This window comes from Martes martes (assembly GCF_963455335.1).
Source record: "Martes martes genome assembly, chromosome: 5".
NCBI lineage: Eukaryota > Metazoa > Chordata > Mammalia > Carnivora > Mustelidae > Martes > Martes martes.
Genome location: NC_137892.1, coordinates 160,931,108 through 160,943,867, shown reverse-complemented (window position 1 = coordinate 160,943,867; position 12,760 = coordinate 160,931,108). Strand labels below are relative to the sequence as shown.

Below are 12,760 nucleotides of genomic sequence, written 5' to 3'. Positions count from 1 at the left end.
GGACACTTCTCACCCGGCCCATCGGGCCCGCATCCACCGACCCTCCCGGCAGCAGGGGCGTGAGCGCTGCCATCCGCGGAACAACAGGGGGGCCCAGGAGAAGGGCTGCACGTCCAGTCTACTCCCTCGAGAGCAACCTTTACATTAATATTCCTCTTAGGAGCCGAGAATGCTGGGAAACTAACATTTCCATTTTTCCAAAAATAAGTTTGTTCTTTCCACCTCACAGAGAGTAAACACACACACACACACACACACACACACACACACACACACACATCATTAATAATTTATTTCAATGTTCCAAGGATCCCAACCCCATTTAAAAACTAGAATCGCAAAGCACTCCATTCAATAAAAGGACACAAAACCTCACAGTCACTATCACAAGACAGTTCTTACTCTGAGAAAAAAGAGTTTATTTTACCTTTTGTTACAAAGGCACAGAAGCCATCTGAGACCTCAGATGCTAACCCACCGCGTGTTAATGTCGCACCACTAATGTGCAACTTCACACAATTGTTAACGTTTACGGGATGTCTTCCAACGGCCCACAGTGAGTTATAGATTCTCTCTATAAATAATAATTAAAAGAAACACCAGACCGCAGACCAATAAAGGCGTAACAAAAGGAACCTGAACATTCCCGCAGGGCAGGGGCAGTTTTGTTTCTTAAGAGTAAGACTAACAGCAACAGTCTACCGCCGGCCACAGACACAACGGACCCAGTTTTGCAAAAGAAACAGTAAAATGAGCAACTTCTAACAAAGCTAAAAAAATATATGAAAGCAGTACTGAGATCATTTGCAACTCTCCCACCATTCCATCCGTCTCCAGCCTTCAAAACCCTGTACTTTACAGGTCAGAAGTTCTGGGTCTGGCCTGGGACACCACGGAGGACCCCTGGGCTGCCCACACAGACAGTCCCGGGGCCTCCTCGCAGGGACCTCCTCACCGGGGCAGGGCGGCCTCCCCAGGGGTAGGGCCTGAGGGATCCAAGGCAGGGTCCACGCTGGCGTCGGCACCGGCGTCCTCGCTGGCGCTGGCGTCCTCGCTGGCGTCTGCGCTGGCGGCCTGCTGCGCTCCGTGCTCGGCACTCACCTCGTCCTCCGGCAGCCCAGGGCTGTCGGCGCTCTCCTGAGCCACGACCGCCCCTTCCTCCTTCTTTTCTGCCAACCCCTCCAGCCCCATCATCCTGAGATAATGAAGCCGTTCGTTCTTGGGCACAAAAGTCCGAATGGAGGCCTTTCCCCGCCATCCACATAACACAATGGGACACTGAAGGGTGTCTGGTTTCCTACAAAAAAGTGGTTGTGTGTGAGTATCAAGTGCCCTCCTAGCCACTGAAGGATAAAAGGGCGACCTTCCGAAAACAGTACGCCCAGAGCACTGGGGGCCATCTCGCTCTCTGATCCTACGGAGTTTCCTCAAATGAAGATCGGCTCCCGCATCAAGTCCTAAATATTCTCGACATGCTCACGTTGGCCAGTTTTTCTTTCTAAAAGCTCCTGATGGAGTAACCTCCACATCCAGGGTTTATACACACTTTCAGCATGAGAATTTCCAAACACCTCCACCTTCTCAAAGGTGAAGACCCAGCTGGGAGGCCTCAGCTCTGCAGAGCCGTCCGCGAGCCAGACCGCCCACGCTGTCCACACTCCGTGCTTCCGTGCCTTCCGACCGGACGACCCCAACTCCTCTCGGTTACCCAACCACATGACAAGACAGGCCCTGGCACACTGTGCTCGCCCGTTTCCAGCATGCAGTGTTACTGGGGCCCACAGCACCTCTACCTCCCTGAGTCTGCTCAATCCTGCCACACAGACATGCCCACCTGCTCACCAGACGGCTTCAAGTCCCCTTCCCTTGGATGAGACGCCAGTTACCATGTAACTCACGTGCCCCCTCTCGAGGACCATGCAAATCATCGTTTTCCTTCAGGAGTGACTCCGCTCTAGCATTCTGGCCCCTAGAGCCCCATCCAATTAACTCTACGCCCCGTTCTATGCCGCTCAATGCCAGGCATCAGGGTCACGGGCAGAGGAAGGAACTAACACAGGAGGGTACCCATCAGATTTAAAAAATATATACCCAGCAAAAAAGAAGGGGCTGAACCAATGAGAGAAATAAACCACGACACAGAGGGAAACACCTCAGTACCTTTCCATACTCCCTGGGTAAAGCCTGAATGGTACATTGAGAAGACACGAGGACAGGAAAAGACAAGAGTCCCCACCGCCCAACCCTTGCTGTTGCTCGATCTCAGGGCTCTGGCACCTGCCTGTGCTGGTGAGCACCAGCTCACAGAACTAGGGACCATGGAAGAGCACACGGTATCCAGACCTTCCAAACCCACTTCTGGGTCCTGGTCTAAATGCTTCTGTGACACCGCCCCTCATTCCCGGCAACCCACAGCCCGTTTTCCTTTTCTTGGGTTTTTCATGTGTACAGAAGCAGGCTGAGGGCTCCCCCACTTAAGACCTCCTCTGACCCAGCCACTGGCCCAGGAAAGCCCCATTCGCTGTTGCACCCCACAGATGCCTGGCAGGCACCGTCCACACCCACTCTCCCAGCTCAGATACTGGCCGTCTCCCCCGCTCTTCTCTGTGTTCTCTCTCCTGCCTTGTCCCCCCTCCTTAGCTGCTCCCATCTCGCAGATCTGGACCCCGATACTGGCACGAGAGCCTACAAACCCTGGTTCCCATCTACACCGCCCTCAGGAGCTCTGGCATCAAGCCTGTGGCTGACGCAGCACTGACACACTCACGAACCCTGAAGGTCCACACCTGGAATGACCTCGCCCCTCAATTCCCAACACTTCCGTAGAGCGGCCTGCCCGTCTCCCACGGTCTAGTCCTGCATTTTCGAGTTCAGTATATCTGTTCTCCCCCACCTTTCCCTTTACTGGAGGATACCTGTGCAGCTCAAACCCAGAAGCCAACCCTGAGCACTCACAGCCCCCCTGGTCTGCGTGACCTGCAAACGCAGTCCCGCCGGACCCCACGTGCACCTCTCTCTCCAACACTTGGCCCCTGGCACCCGCCCCCCACCTCCCATGCTGCCCCCTCTTGCTGTGCACCTTGCCTCCCACAAGCACACTCAGGACCACACCCGGGCTACTGTCTTCACTGCAGCTGGAGGCCGTGTAGACCATGCAGGGGGCTTGGGCCTGCCCTCCTCTGCCAGCTCTACCCAGGCTGCCTTCGAGCTCATTCCTTCCTCAGGGCTGGTGCTTCTCTGCTTCCCTTTTGCCATTCAGAGTCTGGCCAAACCCCACCTCCCACAGAACCGCCCATAGCTCCACCTAAATTCTCCCCTGAATCCCTCTCCAGCCCTGTGCCCCATTTTCCTTCCTCCCCTTGGAAGTGGTATTTTACTTTAGAAAGAGGTGGCTGTGACATGTGAGACGTCCCAGGTGCAATCCTGCCGCTGGCACTCCCTAGCTAAGGCATGCTGGGCACGCCGCCCGAGCTCTTCGCCGCGCTCTGGACAGCGCTGACCCTCAGCGCCTACTCTCCGCAGACTCCTGAGGGCTGCATGTGAGCACCACGGACGGCGGTCAGGCAGGAGGGAACCCCCACACCCCACACTGGAACAACACTGCCTGACCATGAGTAACCGGGGCTGAACCCATGGTAAAGACAGAAAGCCTTGACCTCTCTCAACTGTTCAACCTTTCCATTCATTCTGTTTAAGACAGAAATCAGAACCAGATTCCTCAGCCACAGAGAAGTACTGCACATCCTTTTATCTCAGTGAAAACACGTTTGGTCTGAGCTGAGTGTCCTAGAAGAAAGTACTCTGGTGAAGATAAACAGTAACATTCGTCCTAAAATTTCTACGACACTACGTTTAAGACAACGTTCGTCAAAGGCTCCCACGACCAACCCCAGTTCCCCCACCGGCAGGGGCGCCCACACTTACGCAGGGTCTGGCTCGTACTTCAGGACGATGCTCCCCTTGGCTGGAAGAGAAACAGACACGTGTTGGCAAAGCTTGCCGGTCATCAATGCTGCCCACGTCTCCAGCATTGTGGAGAAAGCAGCAAACAGCCTGCAGAGTCTCCATGGAGAACAGGATTTTCTTTCTAAAAACACAGAAGCACCAGCGAGCGGGCGGTCCCTGCCACGTGGCAGGACGGCGTGAGACCGCTCGGGGGTGTCAGTGGAGCGGCTCAGAAAGTCTCTCCCAGCAGTGGGGAGAGGGGGATTAACTACTAGTTAATTCTCAAAATTGAAGATTAAACAAACAGTTGCTCCAACTTCCAAAAACAACATGAAACACACATAAAAACTGACAAAAATTATACCACAATCATCTCAATGCGGGATTAAGACAAAGAAGAAGGCAAGTGCAAACTAATCTACTTTAAATGCAGCTCCTGCCTGAGCCACCAGGAGCCAGATCCCACCCAGCACGTTTTGTATCATTCGGTTTCAGGATAAAACGTACAACCCCGTAATTGCAGTAACTTGATTTGTGCAGTTTTTGGACCAGCTGAGTCAGAAACAGTGAATAAAGTTATAAAAAATAAACAAGAATAAAAAAAAAACAAAATTAGAATTCTTGGTGGAATTACTTTTGTTCTTAGGTGAAAATATCACTAGAATAACTTGAAGTGGAAGTTTATAAAACATGTAAACAACTACGTGACCAAGGATCTATTTTGGGGGGCTGGCCAAGCCGTGGCAGGAGCCGGCAACACTCGCATCCGGCTTCAATCCAGCTGATGAAATGCCAAATGAAGATGACGCCTGCGTCAGTCAGTGTCCTGCACCTCGTGACTGGATGTAGACAAGCCCGAGCACCAGGACATGCCCTGTATTCCTGCGGGGACCTGCCCTGGCTGTCCCCTTGGCCGCAGGCACTCGAGGCTCTGGTTCATGGGACAGCCAGGGCCCAACACCTGCAGACACCCATAGGCTGGTGGGCGGCACAGCCCTCCACCGTGGCCTGGGGAAGGAGGGCAACCCGTGGGGTGCCTCTGTGCCTGGGTACACGCCGATATGCCTTCTGTCTCAAGGCCCTCCGAAAGCTGACAAGGCTCAGCAGAAAGCAAGCCATGACGTATTAAAATCTAAGACTGAGAGGCTCTAAGAAGCCTGCACAGCCACGTCTTCATTGTCTTTACGAGGAGTAGTCACGCCTCTATGCAAGTCCAACGGCTTACCCAAGTCCTTGGCTTGGCTGTAGGTCTCACTGCTAAGTTTTCTAAAAAATGGATTTTCCTGGGTTAATAGAATTTTGACATCTTCTATGGATACAGTGATGATTCTTGAATTAATAAATGGATACAGCGTGTATATTCCCTGTGTGAATAAAGAGAGGCCACCATTATGAGTGAGAACCCTCACCCACTGTCCCCGAGGCCTTGGCACACACCTCGTCCAGCCCCCACCTCCCCACGGCCACCAGCCCAGCTGCGTGGCACCCACGCCCATGGATCCACCACCGGCTGCTGCTACCAAGTCCGCGTCCCAAATTACCTCCTGTGCCAACCGAAAAGCGCAATCAAACTCTTCACCGCTGTTATTCCTACACCACACTTTTATCCCCGTGTTTATAACCTGCACGTAAGACAGTAAGAGGACACACACATATAAATAAAAGCTGAATGATCAATTAAAATAAGCTCTTCTACACCAAGGAGGCACAGCCGTGAGCCGGGAAGGAAAGAAAAAGAAAACAAAAAGCTTTAGAAGTCTGACCGAAGCAGGGGTTCCCACAGCCTCCCGGATGCTCTCGGCCGAGGCTGGCCTAGAGTAGCCGAAGAGGGCTAATGATCCCCATGGCAGACATCAGACCAGGAGAGCCGGGGTCCCCTGCCTGCTCCGAACACAGAGCCGGCGCCCGGGCATGCCTGCGCCCCCGCGGCCCCACCGCGCACACCTTCATCCGCTCGCTGTTGTTCACTAGCACGTTCCTCAGCTCCTTGGAGACCATGTAGAGCTGCCTCTTCTTCCCTTCTGTAGTCCTGGTCAACAAATTCATCTTTGGGAATGAAGGATCCAACGCATAAAACTTCCTACGAACGAGACAGAGCTGTTTACGAGTTGGGTTCAAACGTGACAGGCATCCCCGGCACGGACTCTCCCCGGACAGAGCTTGGTGTCTCATCTGTGGCTCAGGGCGCTCGCGTTCTGCCGAACACGCCCACCGTCCACACTTGATCAAGTTCCCCGGGAACTAGAGCGGGGACCTTCACGGACAAGTACGCCTCCGCTCTCTCACCTGTTACTCTGGTGACCTGACAACCCCTCTGCCCACTGAGACAGGTAACGAGTCACAGGGCAGCACACGTGCCACCGTGGTAACTGGGTACTGAAACTTAACTAAGCAGGAAGAAGTAAGTCGGAGCCTGTTAACTCAAGCACCTTTTCCCTCTGCTCCACCTACAAGTTTCCAGTTGGGGTCCCCAACCTCCCACCGAGACCCACTCTCCAAGTCCCAAACAGGACCTGGGCAGGTGGCTGTGGCCATGGGTCTAGAAGCTCCGCCGGGAACTGACATTCGGGGGCCACTCTCGAGCCCCCCACCACCACCCCAACCCAACCCCGAGCACCTTACAGTCTCCGGCAGCTCACCATATACTCCAAAGTGTCACCCAGCTCTACCAAGCTATTACAAATGGAAAGCAGATGCTATACACAACTAAATAAAAACATATGGCCAAATGCAACCAGGTACGCAAATTTTAACAATTTAGTACGACGAATTAATCCTTACTGGATAGGTGGAAATAATGGATCATCTTCAGGAATAAATACAAATGGATCTTCTTTAAATCCAAACAACTTCATTTTCTTAGACGGAGGAGGACTGAGGAGGGAATCAGGACGAGAAACACGCACTGTAATCGGTCCTAAGGCAACAAGCCAGCGGCACACCCCCCCTACCCGCCAGCCCTCCTGCTCAGCCCCGCTCGGCCCAGGCTCTCCACACGCATCCGAGCCCGCCGCACACAGCGGCACCCACCTGCTGCAGGACGGCCCCACGTTCCTGCAAGCTAAGGGGCTGGAAGACATGAGGGTGCACAGAACCCTTCTCTTACCCGCACACTCCGTCCTTCTTACTTCCGCTGTTCTCTACGTTCTCAGATCTTTCTGTGATGTCTGTGTCATCCATCCCACTGGCAGGTTTACTCTCTGGCTCGGCGGGGTCCACAGCTGCTCCTTCCGCGGGGTGTGCAGGGCTGGACCGCACGGGCTCTCTGGGCTCCACCGGCTCACCCTGTATCTGCAACAGGGGACAAGTGTGTCTACACTCCAAGCACAACCCACTTCACACTGCTGCAAAAAAAATGAACACTCACTACACAAAACCCACCCTATTTCTCTACGGCATTTCACACATAGATGGCTACGGAATGTTCCAGAAATATCTTAAGTCTATTTGCTGTTATGTGCGGAAGTCCTCGGCACAGTTTCTACCTTCCTCCCATAAAGAGCAGATGAGGCATTCCCCAGTATATGCCTCTCCAGCCCCCCACAACCAGCACGGTGCCTGCGCAGACGTGCCGGGTCCACTCCTGGGCCGCTGTGAGGCCGGACACGGACACGTTCATGTGGGTTGGCCAGATCCTGGGAACACTTTCCTTTCTGCCTCTCCAAAGTCTAAGCACTCTTTGTGCTCCTCTGTGAGCATTCATCTGAAAGAAATACTGACCTTCAGACTGTGATCCCAGCCATGTTCTGACATTATGGAAAGGCTGAGGTACGAACTAGCGAAATCAGTGTCATGCTGATAATGAGGCGGCCAGCAGACATTACGTGGGAAGGCTCAAAGGCTGCCCTCCTACCCACCCTCCCTGCTCCAGGGCCTCCTACAACAACCCATTAGGACGGCTCGGGTCTTCTATGCCTCCTTTTTGGCCAGGCCTGGAAAAGTCCCTGTCACTGTCCCTCACGGCCAAGGGGAAGACAGGCTGGCCTGAGGCTGGCGGAGTTCTGTCAATCTGCAATGGGCTCAAGTGAGCCCCAGGGCACAGAGCATAGAAGCCAGCATGGGGGCTCTGACTCTGGGCCACACAGCCATCATTATGTCTTTTCAATTTTTATTAAAGAACTGGACTTGAGATGTAGAAGGAACGTGATCCCCCAAGTCTGCCTTTTTCATGGATCTATCCCTTTAAGACATTGCTGCTTTTTGGAAAACTCAAAATTTAAATGAATCCCTGCCCCTGCCATGCACGCTCATGCTCAGCTACTCTCCACCCCTCAAAAACAGTTCCGCCAACTTCTGCCAGTGTCTGCCTCGAACGCACAGAAAGCTTACGTGATACGCCACATTATCAGAAGATGCTCACCTTTGGAGGACGTTTATTCCACGGCATTGAAGACTTCTTCACTAACACTGCCACAAAGAACCCTCCGGTATTCTGATGATGTGGTAATATCCTAAGACTGAGGAAAAAAAAACAAAAAACAAAAAAACCCCCACAATGCACACATTTTAACTGATTCAAAATATATCCTTTTTGTATTAAGATGAAAACTGGCAAGACGACCTATGACAGAGACATTCTGTCTTTTGATCAGTACTCAGGGAAGCCTCACGGGATGGCCGGCGCATGCTGTGCACACAGTTAAGGGAGCACGCGAAGTTCAAGTCTTTAGATCCTCCCCACCTGCCGTATTTGTGAACGCTCAGTGCCAGCAGCAAACAGGAAATGTGAACTTCTTTCTTTCTGGCAAGTTCACACACCTGAGCTTGGCCACACCCAGGGCCCAGGCCTTGCAGGAATGCTGGAGGGCCCCTCCCCCCGCCTTCCCAAACTTCTGCGAGCCCCACAGACTCACCAACGCTCGAGGTGCATTGCCTGTAACTTCTCCGGGTCCTTTGGTGGGAACATGGTGGGCCGGATCTGGGTGTGTCTGCTGTGAGGCACATCTCCCCACTCCGAAAACCACTGTCCGTCTTTCGTCATGACCTGCAAGAGGAGAGGGCAGAATGCATCACCACACTCTTGAAGAAGAAGAAAATCACAGGTAAAGGCTCTCAGACGTGGTACATGTCAACTCTCACTGCTCTCCAAAGCTGAGACTGTGTGGGGAGCGAAAAGTGAGATGATCCCGTATTCTATCAACAGAACAGTCATTTTGTAAAAGAGCATTTTCCATGTAGGATTTTTTTTTAAAAAACAAGTCTCAGGTTGTTTCTGGTTTAAAACTGAAAAGTAAATTGTTTCATATTGGAAATGAAGCTTGAATCCCAGCCAGTAATAAAAAAACAGCACAGCTATACTTATAAGGATGAAAATACACAAAGCTCATTTCTAATTGCAAAATAAAGGCAGGGAAACTTTCCCAAACCAGAGAAAAGTATCTGTCAAATCGTACCATTTGTCATTCAATAGAATTTTGAAATTAACTAGAGCCAAACTGACGGCACAACCAGCAGTAGTATTTACTGACGTTACCCCAAAGTGGGTGCTTTAAAATGTTCACGACTCGGACAAGCCTGGCCAGCTGTACCTGCTTTTAGGAGCCAGAGTCCTCCCAGAAAGATTACCTTCCAATGTGCAATGCCAGGCATCCATTTCAGTCCCGGCAACTCAGAAGACACATCAGCAAGCTCCAAAGCACCTACGGACCAAAAAAAAAAAAAAAAAAAAGTCCACATTTTGCCCAATGCAAAATACCAGATGCGGACGATCATATACCATGTAGCTTGATTTCTACAAAATACCCAGGGAGAGCAATTCCATACAGCGGAAAGCAGGCACTGGTTCCTGGGGCAGGGACGGCACAGGCCAGGAGCACACACAGGTGCTTTGTGGGGGGTCAGAAACGGTCTACACCGAGGCCAGGGGGGGACGGCTGTGCACAGACACTCCATAAAGGTCACTAGTCGTACCCTTAAAACAAGTGACACTGTGGCACATGAGTTACTGCCAGCGAAGCCACAGAGCCACGTAGCAGCTGTGGAGTCCCATGGCATGCGGCATGCCCGACATGAGCCCTGGGGCAGTGGCACACGTGCCACCGCGCCCCCCCCCGCCCCCGCCCCTGCAGGAGGATCCGAGCGTTCCACCCACTCCTGGCTTCTAGACACACGCCAGTTAGAGGACGTGGGTCTTCATGTTTCCCAACTAGTAAACAGCCAAATAGTAACATTTATAGCGAACTGTGAAAACTTGTAAGCCTTCTGTTCCAAGTTCAAGTTAAGTTTTCAAAACTTGTCCAGCAGGGCAACAGTCCAGCTTTAAAAACACGCGTCCACAGTAACAACATCACGAGAGACTGCAAGGTGGGGCCACAGTGGGACCCTCTACACATACCTCCAGCCGCAGATCAGAGACCGGACAGCCTCATGGAAGAGGAAAATCCAACAAAGCCCCACTGAAGCTACGAGATGCTCAAACGAGTATAAAAACGACGCAAGAGGGGCGCCTGGGTGGCTCAGTGGGTTAAAGCCTCTGCCTTCGGTTCAGGTCATGATCCCAGGGTCCTGGGATTGAGCCCCGCATCGGGCTCTCTGCTCAGCGGAGAGCCTGCTTCCTCCCTTCTCTCTCTCTGCCTGCCTCTCTGCCTATTTGTGATCTGTCTGTCATATCAATAAATAAAATCTTTAAAAAAAAAAAAAACAACAACGCAAGAGAGCCCTCAAGGCAGAAGCGTCCTCCTAAGAAATCTTTGACAAAAGCATCGTGCAGACTTGCACTATTCTACCTGAACTGTCTTCCTTCTAAAAGCAAACACTAATAGCGCAGTTTTGCAGAAGCTGGCTTTGTCCCGCACCCCCTGCCCAGGCAGGGCTCAGGAGTGACGGACTCCCCGCCAGCGTGGGGGTCAGGAGATGCAACGCTGGCCCAGCGTGTGCAGACCGAATGCTCGTCAGCCGCCCTTCCTGCAGACAGCTCTGAGCTCCTTCAGGCAGGGACCTCACTGCTCCCAAATCCTCAGTCACCGTCAAGTGCAAGGTTCGGCAAAGGACTACTCTGCCATGAAGCCCTGCTGACACGTGAAGCCTCTGAGAGACGAAGGAGATGGAGACCACACTGTGGCCTGATGGCTGTCACAGCAAACCCAGAGTGGAACCCCACCAGCCCGGTAAGAAAATGATGCAGCACAGGACACCTGCGGTTTCAGTCACCACTCAATGCCATCCGCCTTCTCTTCACATGCCTCTGAAATGAAGTCCCACCACAAACACAGAGACTATGACCCTGCAAAGAACACCATTTAGAAATCACACCTTTACACAGGCCAACTTAAGCATAGCCAAACAAAATAAACACAACTTACTCCATTCTGATCTCAAGGACTCCGAGGGTGAGAACAACTAGAGAGCAAACTACACCGCACAGGTCAGTCAGCACTGCAAACAAGGTAACTGGAAGCCGGGACAGCTGGGGATGCTGGTCTCGGTGTTTATGTTTCAGCTTCCTTCATACACACGTGTGTAGCGAATGTGGAAACATTCTACTCTGGAATCCTAGTTTGAAATCCCTTGTTATTGGCTTTAAGGGGAGTATGATGGGAAAAGTTAACATGTCAGTGAAAATTTATGTAAGAAGAAATAATTTACATCAAACCATTATGGAAACTGTCATTTAAAAACATTTCATACCATCTGTCCAGTTTCTCGTACGAAACCATGCGCTAGGACATCCCACCCGTTAGGACGGCTACTCTCAAGAAAGCAGAAGGTAACAAGGGCCCCGCTGGCAAGGAAGGGAAGAAGTGGGAACCCCTGGGTTCTGGGAATGTAAAATGGGGGAACCTCAAAAATGAAACAGAATTATCGTATCACTGACAATTCCACAAGATATACACCCCAAAACCTGAAAGCAGGGTCCTGAACAGCTACCTGTGCAGCCGCAGTCATCGCAGCACTGGTCACGAGAACTAAAACGGGGAACACCTCGAGTGTCCACGGAAAGAAGAGTGGGTAGACAGAATGTGGCGCATGCATACAGCCGGCGTTTTCAGCCCTTAGGGCTGGAGGAAGGAGATCCTGACCCTGGCTTCAACACGGAGGAACCTTCAGAACAGGATGCTCAGTGGAATAAGCCAGGCAACAAAAAGACACACACGCTCTGATTCCAACTGTGGAGTCCCTAGAGTGATCAAACTCCAGAGACAGCAAAGAGGACAATGGGGGGGGGGGGCACCTGGGTGGCTCAGTGGGTTAAGCCTCTGCCTTCGGCTCAGGTCATGATCTCAGGGTCGTGGGATCGAGCCCCACATCGGGCTCTCTGCTCAGCAGGGAGCCTGCTTCCCCCTCTCTCTCTGCCTGCTTCTCTGCCTACTTGTGATCTCTCTCTCTGTGTGTCAAATAAACAAAATCTTAAAAAATAAATAAATAAATAATAAAATAAATTAATTAAAAAAAAAAAGAGGACAATGGGGTGGGAAAACGGGGAGTTGTGTGATGGGTCCATAATTTCAGTTTGGCAAGATAAAGCGCTCTAGAGATTGGCTACATGACAATGTGAGTGTTCTCAACACTCCCAAAACGCACATTTGAGAATAGATAAAACAACGGTAAACTTCAAGTTACAAGTGTTTTATAACTAAGATTTTTTTCAAAAAACCACTGTGATAAGGACTGACCTAATCTTTCAAACATAAGAGATACCAAGGAGGCAATCCTCGTAATTCATTAACTATGACAAACCCACTGCGTAAGCATGCCGTAAGCAAGGGCAGCTCAGGTCAGGGCTTACAGGCTAATCACACTAGCAAGTGCCCAGAAGAGGTCTACGTGCACATATACCGCAGCATTAAACGATGTGTTTACGCACTCATACCCGATG

The 12,760-nt window shown here is 51.7% G+C and overlaps 1 protein-coding gene across 1 annotated transcript in view; it reads right to left on the bottom strand.

Annotated features, from left to right (window-relative positions):
* Positions 1 to 279: 279 nt before the first annotated feature.
* Positions 280 to 12,760, bottom strand: part of NSUN2 (NOP2/Sun RNA methyltransferase 2) — a 26,979-nt gene continuing 14,498 nt past the window's right edge. Inside the window, exons 10-19 of the mRNA XM_080803324.1 lie at positions 9,511 to 9,584; positions 8,799 to 8,929; positions 8,306 to 8,402; positions 7,052 to 7,236; positions 6,727 to 6,819; positions 5,890 to 6,025; positions 5,487 to 5,567; positions 5,171 to 5,309; positions 3,925 to 3,964; positions 280 to 1,297 (exon numbers count right to left, since the gene is read on the bottom strand). Coding sequence (XP_080659450.1) covers positions 952 to 1,297; positions 3,925 to 3,964; positions 5,171 to 5,309; positions 5,487 to 5,567; positions 5,890 to 6,025; positions 6,727 to 6,819; positions 7,052 to 7,236; positions 8,306 to 8,402; positions 8,799 to 8,929; positions 9,511 to 9,584 — 1,322 coding nt within the window. The 3' untranslated portion in view covers positions 280 to 951. The remainder of the gene's footprint in view (positions 1,298 to 3,924; positions 3,965 to 5,170; positions 5,310 to 5,486; positions 5,568 to 5,889; positions 6,026 to 6,726; positions 6,820 to 7,051; positions 7,237 to 8,305; positions 8,403 to 8,798; positions 8,930 to 9,510; positions 9,585 to 12,760) is intronic.